Below are 15,708 nucleotides of genomic sequence, written 5' to 3'. Positions count from 1 at the left end.
CTGGGTTCGTCCTCCGGTGAATTCCCCTGGATACAGAGCGAGCTGTTTAAGGCTCCTTGGAGATAGCTGCTCTTAATACAGTTGACAGTGGGCTCAGCGCTCTATGGAGGCGAGCGCGGTATTTAACAAATTACCCAATAACTCTTGGGCTCCTAGAGGACCAGATTGTACCCAGAGTACCGAGTGGGGTTAAGAAGAGACAGACCAGCCGCCCACAGACTAATTCCTCCTACTGCAGGTCCTCTGTTCCGTTCCATTTCTCCCCACTTAGGCGTATTTCGGAGCGTCGCTTTTAAAAACCAGAAACCTGCCGAAAATGCGCCTGAGGGAGGCGATATTGCCTATGAGCAAAAGCAGGTTTCGCACCAAGTCCCAGAAGCATAGAAAGGTGATCTCTCTCTCCCCATCCAGGGCAATCATAATGCCAGATGCATCCCGTCCAACGCCCAGCAAGCAGTCCTGTGTGGCTCTGCTCTCCGGACCCCAGGACATCCCCACGCCCAGCCTCCCAGGCCCATTTTCCCAGCAGCTCCAGTCTTCCCGGGTCTCCACGCAACAATGAAGCGTGGGCGGCCCCAGCGGCCTCATTTGCATACCGCCGCGGCTTGGCCAATGGGCTGCGCAGGGGCTTTGGAACGCAGTGTTGCCATCAGCGTGTGCGCGTGTGTGCGAGTGTGACAGCGGCTGTGGCTGTGGCCGTGGCCGTGGGAGGCTGGCCCGGGGAGCCCAGCCGCGCGGGGACTGGCCCCGGCGCCCGCTTCCTCAGCGTGTCGCGGCCGCGTGGCCCGGCAGAGCCCAGAGACCATCCAGCCCCGGCGGGGCGCCGTCGAGATGTCGGTGGCGGGGCTGAAGAAGCAGTTCCACAAAGCCAGCCAGGTAGGGAGGCACAGAGGCGAGAGGGAGGGGGACTAGGGAGCTGCGGGCCCTTCGAGGCTCCGGAGCCTTTGGGGCTCTGGCGCCCTTAGGGGCCTCTCTTAGGGCTCCATTTCTTCCCGCCTAGGCGGGCGCGGGGGTGGAGTGAGGGGCCGCCTGCTCTCTCCTCCGTTCCTTGGCGCCTCCTCCTTCCCAGCCCCCGGCCCCCAGCTCCACCCCGAGCCAGCGTAATTCTGAGAGGTTCTGCGGAGGAGAGCACAGAGGTGGCGGGCCGCGGGGTCTCGGGCACAGGAGAGAGAGTGGGCGTCACGAGGCCTGGAGGCTCCGCTTGGTGCCTCTACTGAACCCGCGCAGAGAGTGCGGTGCCGGCCGGGCCTCCCTCCCGTTTGGTTGGGAGTCCCCGGGGCACGTCCTGCCGCTTGGGGGCGGCCGCGCGGGCGTCGGCGGATCCCGGGATGCTGTGTACTTGGCGCTCGGCTGGGCCCCGCAGCGCGTTCCGCAGCGCTCCCAGCGCGCGCCTCGAAATGGACCCCGCCCGACTGCGTCCGGCTCCCGGGCTGGGACGCTACACAGCAGTCCTTCCTCTCCCCACCGCCTTCCTGGTGTCGGCCCGGGGTTGGGCGCCAGGCTCCTGCTCGCAAAGAGCCGCCAGTCTGGTGGGGAGACACTGAGACAGACACGTAAACAAATAGTGTTAGACACACCTCCACGCACAGGGGATGCCAGATAATACAGTAGGGGCATCAGGGAGAGCTTCCCGGAGGAAGAGTCGCGTCATTTGTGAATTAAGCGTGAGGAGGAATTGTGGTAGGGGTGTGGGTGGAAAGGATAGGAGTTCTAAGCGGAGGAAACAGGAAAACCCTCAGGGCGGCATGGAGTTGGGGTGTGTGTGTGTGTGTGTGTGTGTGTGTGTGTGTGTGTGTGTATGTGTCTGTTGACAAGCAAATTTGTATTCTAAGATTTCAGTTTCTTCTAGCTATGGCAGAGCTGACATTGTAAAATCTATCCCACACCTGCACTGATGGATCTGTTCTACAGATTTCATTCAGAATTCACATTTCAAATGAGGTCTCATCCTGCTTCTTCCACAAATTGGTCCCTGAAATGCAGCTGGAATTGGAGGATTCTCTTCTGTCAGTCTCAGTGCTGTTCCCTCACTTGCATCCCTTCCATGAAGAAACTGGGTGGTGCTCAGTTTCCAGCTGGGGGCACTGGGTGGACAGTGCTATTGGGGTGGACAGTACTATTGGGGTGATAAGGAGCCCTGGATGAGGGGCCAATTAGGTGAGCAGGGCGATGGTGGATTCACTGTGGGGTTTGGGCACTTTGAGAGGTTTGTGAGACATTCAGATGTCATTGGCCTGGGAGCCAGTGGGTGAGGCCAAGATTGGAACTACAGAGTTTGGGGGGATTTCCAGCCTAAATGGAGATTTAAAAATGTAAGTGCAAATAAAAGTGAGAAAATGCACAGTGAGCTGCACATAGACTGAAGGGAGCACCAACATTTAGGGGCAATGTTTAGGCCAGGACTTGATAAACAGTAACCACTCAATAAATATTTATTAAATAAGTGAAACTTTTGGGGTGGAGGAGCACAGGAAGGAGAGAGAGAACTAGTACAACCCAGGAGAGAGGAGTGTCATGGAAACCTAGAGAGGTGGGCGCATTTAAAGGTGGGAAGAGTCAGGAAGTGCTGCTGTGAGCTCAGTACTGAGGGGTGGGCAGCCTGGAGGCGAGTGCAGCTGTGGTCAGGGCAGTGTCAGCGTACTTGCTGGCTTACTTAGCACTGGCAAGGAACTAACCTTTTTTGAAAAATACTCTTATTGGATATGGACTTCATGGGAGCAAATCTCAGAGATGAGCAAGACACAGCTCTTGGATGATTGAAATTGGTTTCTGACCACTAACCAGAGTGAATGGTTGAAATCCCAGGAAGCTATTGGCATTGGTGAAATAATGTGCTAGTGATGAGGTCATTTAGTTTAACTACCCATAATCAGCCCATTAAAAAAGAAATGAGCAGAGGGTCTAAATTAGCCTTTTTTTGTGTGAACTGAAATCCTTTGTGACTTTATCTGAAAAGAAAGACATCACAGATTTTCTCTGGGCTTCATTTTGTGGTCAAAGTGCCCAATAGATACATTTTTATCTGTTCTGGGGGTCTTTCTCAGAAATCTTGCAATATGACAGATTTGGTGGAGAAATTAGACCAGGCTTAATATAATAAGAGGGAGCACAATAAAAAAAAAATGCCAGATGTTCTTCTCAGACAACATTTTCACAGCAGTTTTTAATTCATGAAGAACTTTCCTAGGCAGGGGAAAGGGAGTCTGGATGATGTCAATGGCTTAATACTTCCCAGGGATCCAGGACTGGCTCTGCCACTGACTAGCTCTGTGACCTGGGGAACGTGACTTAACCCATCTGGAAGTTAGTTTTCTCTCTGTATAATGAATTAGAGGATTTAGAAGCCATGTCTCTGTTCTAAAATTGATTGTGGTGATGATTGCACAACTTTGTGAATATACTAAAAACCATTGAATTGTATACTTTAAGTTGTGAATTGTATGGTATAAATTGTATCTCAAGAAAATACATATCGGGCTTCCCTGGTGGCGCAGTGGTTGAGAGTCCGCCTGCCAATGCAGGGGACACAGGTTCGTGCCCCGGTCCGGGAAGATCCCACATGCCACAGAGCGGCTGGGCCCGTGAGCCATGGCCGCTGAGCCTGCGCGTCCGGAGCCTGTGCTCTGCAATTGGAGAGAGGCCACAACAGTGAGAGGCCCGCGTACCACAAAAAAAATAAATAAATAAAAGAAAAAAATAAACAAAATACATATCTATCTATATATGTATCTATATAATATATCCCAGTTCTGAAATTGTTAAGTAATTCACTTAAAGTATTTCAGAGAAAGACAAAGATTATAAAGTGGACCTTTTACAAATAAGGGTACCAGTACCATGACAAATTGAGATGATTTTTCTCAATGATAGGCAAGGTAAAATAGCTTATAACTTCCTGGTTACCTGTCCTTCTTTCTTGATACCTTACCTATCTCTGCAGGAAAAAAAAAATCCCCTTATTTTACAGAGAACGAAGAATTGTAAACCCCAGGGATTCTGCATCATTTTGGCAACATGTGGAGACTAACAGGAAAGGGGAGGAAATCAAGTAAAATGAGAAGAGTACAAATTGAGTTAATAACGAGATTTAATTAATCCTTTCCTTCAGCATTTGGGATTATAACCCAGGTGTCCCAAGATCGTAATTAAATACCTTTTTTCTCTTGAAAAGGTTTCTTTTTTTTTAAATGGTGTATTTTTTTTTAAATAAAAATTTATTTATTTATTTATTTTTGGCTGCATTGGGTCTTCGTTGCTGCACGTGGGCTTTCTCTAGCAGCAAGCGGGGGCTACTATTCATTGCAGTGTGCGGGCTTCTCATTGCGGTGGCTTCTCTTCTTGTGGAGCATGGGCTGTAGGTGCTCGAGCTTCAGTAGTTGTGGCACACGAGCTCAGTAGTTGTGGCGCATGGGCTCTAGAGCGCAGGCTCAGTAGTTGTGGTGCACGGGCTTCAGTGCTCCGCGGCATGTGGGATCTTCCCGGACCAGGGCTCTAACCCGTGTCCCCTGCATTGGCAGGTGGATTCTTAACCACTACGCCACCAGGCAAGTCCCTGAAAAGGGGTTCTTAATCGAGTGGTTTACTTTTCTACTGGTAGGGATGCAGCTTGAGTTATTAGAGATAAATACCAATAGCTTAGAGATGGCATTGTGGTTTCTTGTTAAGCATTGTGCCTGACCAATAAAAATATAACTTACAATAATGATATGTCACCACTCATTGATTTGTATTAATTATGTTTATTTCATCATAATTTTCTTGACAGCATTTATTGTTGGTGTAGGATGCTTAGGCCACATCTGTGCTTGCGCTGACCTGGACGCTATGCTAATAGCCAGATTTATTCTCTTTATGGACTTCTAGGAGCCTTATATTCCCCATCCCATGAAAGCCTAGTTTTATTCTTTCCTCTTATTCTTTCCCCTAACTAACCAGCTGGCGATGACACAAGATGGTGATGACACTTGTGGGCTTCATGTTAAATTTACTTCTTTTTGCCCTTATGTAGCAGTGCCCTTTCATGTGACCCAGGAACACAGTAGGGAATGGGGAGCCCCTAACAAAGTTTTTTTTGTAACCTTCCCCCCCCTTCTCTTTTGATGCATTAATCAGAAAAATGATGAGTGGTCATAAGGGGCCAAGACATTCTCCCTGTAATGACTAAATGCACAGGCTGACCCTTTAGGGGTAAACACTTCAGAGAAGGATATTCTTTGCAAATTATGAGAATCTCTAGGGATGCAGTCTCTTGTTTCACTTTCTCATTAGAGATAAAGAAAGATGCACTTTGCAAAATCCATAATGATTAATTTTTTTTACTTAGATGCATCAGAAAATGTATTAAGCTAAAACATGCTTGCTCCTTTCCACATAGACTGCTTGATAAATTAATCCATAAATCTATGTGTTATCCATATATATTTAACTCAGGGTGCTAGAGTAGATGCTCAAACTAAATTAGTTTTATTTTTTTTAATATCTGAAGAACACAGTATAATCCAAGCATTTCTTACCACTGATGCCTTTTCTCTAAAGTAACTGTAATTGAGGCTATCACTTGGAATTTGATTAAAAATGCATTTAAAAGCAGGGATTTTTTTGTGTGTGTGTACTATTCTTTTCAGATTCATTTTTCAACTTTCCTAACAAACTGACTATAAATTATATTTCCCAGCGTTAAGTGTGTGTGGGGGTGTATCATGTGTATTTGGGGGACGCTATCATTGGCATGCTTTACCCAGAAAATAAAACTGCTGATAAACAGAACTGATACACGATTTTATTTGGCTAAATAATAAGTGAATTTATTCTGGAGAGTCTACATCAGCCAAATGTGGATAGCTAGATTTTCTTTTTCACTAGAAACCTGGGAAAGTGTTGAGTTGGGGGGAAGGGGCTGGAGGAAGCGCTGGGGATGATTGAGAAGGCATTGTTGCAATTCTAACTCTTGGAGTTCTTCTGTGAGATGCCTTCCGGATGAGCTCTTCCCTTGCAATTCCCAGGGTCATCCCATGTTTTTACCGCAGCACCAGCAGCAGTGGCTTTCCTGAGCCCAGCCAGTGTTGTTCCTTCTGACTTTGTAATTCATTGGATGATGGTGTCTTTCCCACCGGCATTGGCTAAAGCTTTCTCAGACACTGATGTCACCAAGTGCTTTGCCTGATCGAATCATCCATCAGTGGTAGAAGCTGCTGCTATTTCAGGCTGGATGACTTGGGTACTCCCTACTCATGAACCTGATATCTGAGTCATATCTCCTCATCCACGTCTGTGTTCTTTCTTCCTTATGGGCCACAGTTCAGAAGTCTGGAGGGACCTGTCAGCTAATGCGTGGGTGCTCTTCTGTTTCTCCCAGTGTAACAAGGACAGGGTACACCTGGCTGGTCTCTGCACTCTGCTTTGGACCCTGTCTCCTCTCCTTTTCTCAGGGATTTTGCTCCTGTTGCATCTCTCTTCTGCACTATGTTTTCTTCTTTCCTGGATCATTTCCATCGGCATATGGAATGCTCTCTAGTACTGTTGCAGGAAGGGCGACCCCTTCCAGGGCCCGAGAGTGGGCTCTTGTCTAACCCTCAGAAATGAATTGTTGGAGGAGACACACATGCTGACAAAGCTGGAGACTTTATTGGGAAGGGGCGCCTGGGTGGAGAGCAGAGGGTAAGAGAACCTGGAGGACTGCTCTGCCACGTGGCTTGCTGTCTCAGGTTTTATTGTGATGGGGTTAGTTTCCGGGTTGTCTCTGGCCAATCATTCTGACTCAGGATCCTTCCTGGTGGTGAGCGCATCGCTCAGCCAAGATAGATTCCAGTGAGGGGGTTTCTGGGAGGTTGGTAGGACATATGGACTGATGTCTCCTCTCTCCTTTTGACCTTTCCTGAATTCTTCCAGTTGGTGGTGGCTTGTTAGTTCCATGTTCCTTACCAGGACCTCCTGTTGTAAGATAACTCATGCAAGTGGTTACTATTGGGCCTGGCCAGGGTGGGCGGTTTCAGTCAGTGGTTCCCCTAACTATCACCTATCTGATAAAACAGTATCGCCTATCTGATAAAAAAGAAAGGAAAAAAATCCTTCCTTGGTCCGAGATCCCGCTTCACTTCCATCCTATTTCTTCTCTCCCCTTCCCAGCAAAATGTACTGAGAAAGTTTTTTGTTGCCCTGTTTCTACTTTCTCATCTCCCATTCTCTTCTCAACCCATTCCAGTTGACTTTCCTCTCCATCTGTCTGAGACCACCTTACCTAGGTGGTGATTCACCTACCTCCAAGTTGCCAAATTGGATGGGCACTTCCCCGTCTGTTTCTCAGCAGCCTTTGACCCAGCGGACCATTCTCTGCTTACAACTCCTTCTACACTTGTGTGGTTTTCCTCTGGCTTCAGTGCCCGTTCCCTCAGATCTCCTTTAATGGCTCCTTCTCGTCCCCTTGAAAACTTAAGTCCTAGAGTGCCCCAGGGCTCTGGCTTGGAGTAATTCCCCTTTTTCTTAGCCTTGCACTCTGCCAAGGTGTTTTGTCCAGCCTCATGGAATTATACATGATCTATATGTTCATTGCTCTCTAAATTATGTTTCTAGCCCAGACACTCCTCCTGAACACAGACCCATAACAAACTCGTAAGTCTAACTGCCTACATCACCTCACCTCTTGGATATTTAAAAGGTTGTCAAATTTAAGATGTCCAAACCTGAACTCTTTACTTTTCATCACCCCAACCTGTTTTGCTGGTGGTTTCTATTTCAGTCAGTTGTTCAACTGCTCAAGTAAAATAAGACAAAAACAAGATTCATCTTTGATTTTTTTCTTTCTCTTATCTCTAATTCATCAGAAAGTACTTCCTCTTGGTTCTACTTTAAAAATGTATCCCTCATTCACTTTACGTCTTTCTGGCTCTGCTACTACTATCCTTGTTCTATCACCTCTTGCCTGCATGGTTGCCGGAGCCTCCTCACCAATTTCCAGACCTTTCTTCCTACCAGGTACAATTCATTTACCCACAGTGACCTGAATGCTCTTCTAAAAATGTATCTCAGACTATGTCATTCTGTTAATGTAATGTAGACTGCTTACAAGTCTTCAGTGCTTCAGTGGCTTCCAGTTGCTTTTAGAATAAAAGCCCAACTTCCTCCTCTGGCCTGTGAAGCCTCACATAACTTGGCCTCTCCCTTCCCTCTCCTGCTGCTGTTCAGCCACGCTGGCCTTTCTTTGTTCCTTTGATGTGCTAAGGTCTTCTTTTCGTTGGGCCTTTGCCAGAGCTGTTTCCTCCGCCTTGCATGCCTTTCCTCTAGATCTTTGCAAAGTGTTTCCTTATTGTCATTTAGATCATAGCACAGATTACAGGCCACTTTGCCAGAGAAGTCTTCCCTGACCACCCAATTCAAATAGGCCTATGCCCTCTCTATCACACTGCTTAACTTTTAAAAAACTGTATGATAAATATTTTGGTATTTTGATGACTGAGTTCAGTACAACTGGTTTCCTTTATAATCCCATGTATTTTTAAATTAAACTTTTTTATTTTGAGATAGTTGCAGATTCACATGCAATTGTGAGAAAGAATGCAGATACCTTATGCCCTTTGCCCAGATTTTTCCATCTTGCAAAACTATAATACATTATCACAACCAGGATATTTACATTTACATTATCTAATACATGGATATGGTATATCTCTCCATGTATTTTGCTCTTTGATTTATTTCATCAGGATTTTGTAGTTTTTAGCATACATGTCCTGTACATGCTTTGTTAAATTTACACCTGTGACCTTGCTGAGCTCATTTATTTACACAATACAGAACAGATTCATCACCATAAGGATCATGAATGTTGCCCATATCTTATGGCCTTGCCCACTCCTCTTCTGCCCCCACCCGCTCTGTAATGCCTGACAACCACTAATTTGTTCTCCTTTCTGTAATTTTGTCATTTCATAAGTGTTATATAAATGGAACCATATAGTCTGTAACCTTTTGGCTTGGATTTTTTTATCTCAGCGTAATACTGTAGAAGTTCCTCCAGGTTGTTGTATGTATCAATAGGTTGTGCTCCTTTTTTAAAAAAATAAATTTATTTATTTATTATTTTTAATTTTTGGCTGCGTTGGGTCATCATTGCTGCACGCGGGCTTTCTCTAGTTGCGGTGAGTGAGAGCTACTCTTTGTTGCGGTGCACAGGCTTCTCATTGCGGTGGCTTCTCTTGTTGCGGAGCACGGGCTCTAGGCACGAGGGCTTCAGTAGTTGTGGCGTGCGGGCTCAGTAGTTGTGGCTCTCGGGCTCTAGAGCTCAGGCTCAGTAGTTGTGGCGCACGGGCTTAGTTGCTCCGCGGCTTGTGGGATCTTCCCAGACCAGGGCTCTAACCTGTGGCCCCTGCATTGGCAGGTGGATTCTTAACCACTGTGCTACCAGGGAAGTCCAATAGTTTTCTCCTTTTTATTACAGATATCGGTTTGTTTAACCATTTACCTGTTGAAGGACATCGGGATTGTTTCCAGTTTGGCTATTAGGAATAAAGCTGCTATAAATATTTATGTACAGGTTTTTATGTGAACATAACTTTGCATTTCTCTGGGTTGAATGCTTAGGAGTTCAGTTGTTAGATCATGTGGTAGTTACATGTTTAGTATTTTAGGAAACTTTCCCTCTTTTCTAGAGTGACTATCATTTTATATTCCTACCAGTAATGTATGAGGGTTCCAACTTTTCCACATCCTCTCTAGGATTTATTGTCACTATTTTTTATTCTAGCCATTCTATTAGATGTATAGAGTTACGTAATTGTGTTTTACTTTGCATTTCACTAATTGCTAATGGTTTAACAACTCTTCATGTACTTATTTGCTTTCTGTATCTCCTCTTAGGTGAAATGTCTGTTCACATCTTTAGCCCATTTTCAAATTGGAATTTTTTTTTTAACTGTTGACTTGTGAGAATTCTTTATAATATCCTAGGGTATCCTTCTTTGTTGGATGTATGGTTTGCAAATATTTTCTCCCAGTCTGTAGATTGTCTTTTCATCTTCTTTCACAGAGCAAAACTTTAAAATTTTGATGAAATGCAGTTTGAGAATTTCTCCTTTTATTGATCATGTTTATGGTATCTAAGAACTCTGCCTAGTCCAAGATCTTGAAGATTTTCTCCTATGTTTTTTTCTAAAAGTTCTACGGTTTTGTGTTTTACATTTAAGCCTGTTGTCCATTTTGAGTTAATTTTTTATAGGGTATGACTTAGGTTGAAGGTCATTTTTTTTTTTTTTTTGGTTTATGAGTGTTTTTTTACCCCAGCACCATTTGTTGAAAAGGTTATCCCTCCTCCATTGAATTGCTTTTGAACCTTTGACAAAATCAGTTGGGCATACTTCTGTGGATCTATTCATGCCTTCTCTATCCTATTCCACTGATCTATCCTTTGGCCAATAGCACCCAGTCTTGACTGTCACTGCATGATGTCTTGAAATCAGACTGATTCTTTCCACATTATTCTTCTTTCTCAAAATTGTTTTAGCTATTGTAGCTCCTCTGTCTTTCATATATATTTTAGAATAATCGTATCTATATCTACAAAAAATATTTCTGGAATTTTTATAGGAATTGCACTAAAACTGTGTATCAGTTTAGAGAGCATTGACATGACTCCTATGTTGAATCTTTAGCGTAGAAGTCCTATACATGCTTCATTAAATTTACACTTGTGAACTTGCTGAATTCATTTATTAGTTCTGGGAGGGATTTTTTTTGTGAGGGGGTTGTTTGTTTTGTTTTGTTTTTTGGTATATTCCTTGGAAATTTTTTTGCAAACAGTCATGTCACCTGTAGATAGAGACAGTTTTAGTTCCTTCTTTACATTTTATATGCCGTTTATTTACTCTTTTTTTGGCCTATTTCACTGGCTAGAACTTCTGGCATTATTTTGAATGAGCGTTGACAGTGGAATCCTTGCCTTGTTCCCCACCCTTACGGAAAGGCTTTCAGTCTTTCACTATTAAGAGTAATGTTAGATATAAATCTTTCGTGGATGCTTTTTAACACGTTGAGGAAGTTCTCTAATTCTATTATTTCTGAGTGTTTTTTAAATCATGAATAGGTGTTGAATTTTGTCAAAGGCTTTTTCTACATCAGTTTATATGATTATGTGTTTTTTTTCTTCTTTAGCCTGTTAATATGGTGGATTACATTAATTGATTTTTGAAAATTGAACTAGTTGGGTGTCCTTAGAATAAAACCCACTTGATGATGGTGTATAGTTCTTCTTATATATTGATGAATTAATTCTATTTGCTAATGTTTTGCCATGGATTTTTGTTTCTATATTTTTGGGATATTGGTCTTTATTTTTCGTACTGTGTTTGTCTAGTTTTAGTATCAGGTAATACTACTTTAATAAAATGAATTGGGAAGTGCTTACTCTTCTGTTTTCTGGAAGAGATTATGTAAAATTGATGTTAATTCTTTTTTAGACATTTAGTAGAATTTTCCAGTGAAAACATCTGGGCTTGGAGATTTCTCATTTGGGAGTTTTGTTAGTTTGTGTTTTTTAAGGATTGGTCCATTTCATTTAGGATAACTCTCCACACATATCAGACTTATGTGTGGAGAGTTATTCATAGTATTCCCCTATTCATCATTATCATCAGGTGTATAGGGTCTCCTTGACTTTTGATATTGGTAATTTCATGCCTTCTCCTTTTATCTTTGTCAGTCTTGCTAGAGGTTTGTCAGTTATATTGATCTTTTCAAAGAACCAGGTCATTATTTCATTTTCCCCAATGTTTTGCCATTTTCAATTTCATTGATTTCTGCTCTTATTTTATTATTTCTTTCCTTTTACTTGCTTGGGTTTATTTTGTTCTCTTTATAGGTTCTTGAGGGAAGCAGACTATTGATTGGAAACCTTTTCTCTTTTCTAACGTATGCAGTGAAGGCTATATATTTTCCTCTTAACACTGCTTTAGTTGTATTTCACTAATTTTGATATGTTGTATTTTAATTTTCATTCATTCAATGTACATTTTGACTTCCCTTGAGACTTTTCTTTGATCCACGATTGTTTACGGTGTTTGTAATTTTTCCTGTTTAACCCTGTTTTTGATTTCTAGGTTGATCCCAATGTCATTAGAGAATACATTCTATATGATTTTGACTTTTAAAAATTTTGTGAGGTTTATTTTATGGCTCAAAATGCGGTCTATTTTGTTATATGTTCTGAAGGCACATGAAAATAGTGTGTATATGCTGTTGTTGGATGGAATATTCTGTAAATATTGATTAAATCCTATTGGTCAATAGTGTTGTTGAATTCAATATACTTATTGGTTTTCTGTCTAGTTCTTTTAATTGTTGAGAGAAGTCTCCAAATATAATTATCTATAATTATATCTATTGTCTATATTTTCTTTCACTGCTGTCAGTTTTACCATTGCGTAATTTGCAGTTCAAGTGTTTGGTAAATACAGATATAGGGTTTCTATGTCTACTTGGTAGATTTACCCTTTTAAATTCATTATCATTATTTAATGTCCCTCTCTGTCTCTGCTAATTTTATGTGCCCTGAAGTCTACTTTATCTGATATTAATATAGCTAATCCTGCTTTCTTTTGGTTAATGTTTGCATGATATGTATTTTTTCATTCTTTTACTTTTAACCTGCATATATTGCTTTACTTGAAGTGAGTTTCTTGTGGACAGCATATAGTTGGGTCATGGTAATTCACTCCACCAATATGTCTTTTAATTGGTGTTTTTAGACCATTTACATTTAATGTAATTATATGTTAGGGCTAAAGGCTACCTTTTTTTTGTTTGTTTGTTTTTTGTTTCTTGTCTTTTTTCCCTTGCCTTCTTGTGTGTTACTTGAATTTTTTTAGAATTCTATTTTGATTTATGTATAACATTTTTGAGTGTACAGGTTTCTCCCACTATCCAAAGTAGAGTGTTCCTATGAAACCTTTCATAAGCCGAAATGGAGTAAAGTAGAGACGCAATTACCTTAGCACACATCTTGCTAAGAGATGCATAAACTAAATTGAGGTAAACTACATATGCTGACAGATACAGTTCAAAGCTCAGCTTGATATGGAGATGCTGAGTATAGTTCCCAGGGATTGAGCTTAGTGGTGCCGCTCTTGCTGCTATTGATTTTCTGTCTGGATGATCTGTCCATTGATGTAAGTGGGTTATTAAAGTCCCCTACTATTATCGTGTTACTATCAATTTCTCCCTTTTTGTTTGTTAATATTTGCTTTATGTATTTAGTTGCTTCTGTGTTGGGGATACACACACACACACACACACACGTGTTATATCTTCTTGTTGAATTGATCCCTTTATCATTCTGTAATGTCCTTCTTTATCTCATGTTACAGTCTTTGTTTTAAAGTCTATTTTGGTCCAAGTATTTCTTCCCCAGCTTTCTTTTTTATTTCCATTTGCATGGAGTAACTTTTTCCATCACTTCACTTTCAGGCTGTGTGTGTCTCTAGATCTGAAGTGAGTCTCTTGTAGGCAATATATATATGGGTTATATTTTTATATCCATTCAGCCACTCTATATCTTTTGATTGGAGCATTTAGTCCATTTACATTTAAAGAAATTATTGATTAGGTATGTACTTACTGCCATTTTGTTAATTGTTTTCTGTTTTTTTTTGTAGTTCTTTTGTGTTCCTTTCTTCTTCGTTTGCTTTTTTCCCTTATGATTTGATAACTGTTCTATTGTTATGTCTGGATTCCTTTCTCTTTTTTGTGTTTTTATTACAGATTTTTGGTTTGTGGTTACCCCAAGGTTTCTATATAACAACACGTATATATATATGTATATACATGATTATTTTAAGTTGGTGATCTCTTAAGTTTGAATGCATTCTAACAACCCTGCATTTTTACTCCCCCTCGCCCCATATTTAATGTTTATGACTTCACATTTACATCTTTTTGTTCATCTTTACCTACTTATTGTGGATATAGATGATTTTACTACTTTTGTCTTTTAACCTTCCTACTATCTTTTAAAGTGGCTAATCTACTACCTTTATTGTATATTTGCCTTTACCATTGACATATTTCCTTTCATAATTTTCATATTTCTAGTTGTGGTCTTTTCTGCTTAGAGAAGTCCCTTTAACATTTCTTGTAAAGCCAGTTTAGTGATGCTGAACTCTTTTATCTTTTACTTGTCTGTAAAACTCTCTGTATCTCCTTCAAATCTGAGTGATAGCCTTGCCAGGTAGAGTATTCTTGGGTTTAGGTTTTTTCCTTTCATCACTTTAAATATATTATGCCACTCCCTTCTGGCTTGCAAAGTTTCTGCTGCAAAGTAGCTGACAAGTGTTATGGGAGTTCCCTTTTATGTAACTTGTTGCTTTTCCTTGCTGCTTTTAAGATTCTCTCTGTTTTTAATTTTTTCCATTTTAATTATAATGTGTCTTGTTGTGGATCTCTTTGGGTTCATCTTGTTTGGGACTCTTTGTGATTCCTGGACCTGGATGTCTGTTTCCTTTCCCAGGTTAGGGACGTTTTTCAGCTATTATCTCTTCAAATAAGTTGTCTGCCCCTTTCTCTCTCTCTTCTCCTTTTGGGACCCTTATAATGTGAATGTTAGTATGTTTGATATTGTCTCAGAGGTCTCTTAAACTATCCTCATTAAAAAAAAAGGTTTTTTTTTTCTTTTCAGCTTGGGTGATTTCCACTATCCTGTCTGCCAGTTTGGTGATCCGCTCCTTTGTATCATTTCATCTGTTGATTATTTCTAGTATATTTTTTATTTCAGTTGTTGTATTCTTCAGCCTTGTTTGGCTCTTCTCTATATTTTCCAGCTCTTTGTTAAACTTCTCACTGTGCTCATCCATTCTCCTCCCAAGTTCACTGGGCATCTTTATGATCATTACCTTGAACTCTTTATCAGGTAGATTGCTTATCTCCACTTCACTTAGTTCTTCTTCTGGGGTTTTATCTCGTTTCTTCATTTGGAACATATTCCTCTGTCACCTCATTTTGCCTAACTATTTTTATTTCTGCATATTAGGTAGGTTGGTTATTTTTCCTGATCCAGAGAAATGGCCTTGTGTAGGAGATGTCCTATGGGGCTCAGTAGCACACCCCCTTCTGGCCACCAAAGCTATATGCTCTAGCAGTGCCTTCTGTGTGGACTGAGTGGGCCCTTCTGTTGAGACAGGGCTGACTACTGTGGGTACACTTGTAGGTGGGACTGTCCCCTGGGCTGGTTGGCTTCCAGGCCCTGCCTCATGTGGATGCTGCTGGCCTGCTGGTAGGTGGGGCCAGGTCCTGGCATGGCTGGCTGAGGGTCCTGGGGGTCCCGGGGCTGGTACCAGCTGGCTGGTGGGTGGGTAAGCCCCAGTGCTAATAGGCTAGAAGGAGGGCTCCAACCTGGTGCTTGCCAGCATCTGTGCCCCCCAAAGGGAATCCTAGTTGCCTCCTGCTTCTCTGGGAGGCTCTCCAAGGTCAGAAAGTGGGTCTGACCCAGGCTCCTTTCAAATTATTACCTCTGCATTGGGTCTCAGGACATGTGAAATTTTGCATGAGCCATTTAAGAGTGGAGTCTGTTTCCTGTAGCCCTCTGGTTCTTCTGTATGCAAACCAGTTGTTCTGGGGCTTGTATATCCAGTGCAGGACCCCCAGGCTGGGGAACCCAATGTGGGGCTCAAACCCCTCACCCCTAGGGTAAAACCTTTGCAGTTATAATTATCCTCCTGTTTGTGGGTT

The 15,708-nt window shown here is 42.1% G+C and overlaps 1 protein-coding gene across 4 annotated transcripts in view; it reads left to right on the top strand.

Annotated features, from left to right (window-relative positions):
* Positions 1 to 525: 525 nt before the first annotated feature.
* The window catches only part of SH3GL3 (SH3 domain containing GRB2 like 3, endophilin A3), a 144,548-nt gene continuing 129,365 nt past the window's right edge, over positions 526 to 15,708 (top strand). For all 4 annotated transcript variants that reach the window (XR_003796081.1, XM_029239465.1, XM_029239463.1 and 1 more), the window contains exon 1: positions 526 to 876. Coding sequence is in view for 2 of the 4 variants with exons in the window: in XM_029239463.1 (XP_029095296.1) it covers positions 832 to 876 (45 nt within the window). In the remaining 2 variants the exon portion in view is untranslated. The remainder of the gene's footprint in view (positions 877 to 15,708) is intronic.

This window comes from Monodon monoceros, unplaced genomic scaffold, assembly GCF_005190385.1.
Source record: "Monodon monoceros isolate NGI ecotype Baffin Bay Population unplaced genomic scaffold, NGI_Narwhal_1 Super_Scaffold_21, whole genome shotgun sequence".
NCBI classification, from domain to species: Eukaryota; Metazoa; Chordata; class Mammalia; order Artiodactyla; family Monodontidae; genus Monodon; species Monodon monoceros.
The sequence above is the reverse complement of the archived record's forward strand: the minus strand, read 5'-3'. Positions and strand labels throughout refer to the sequence as shown.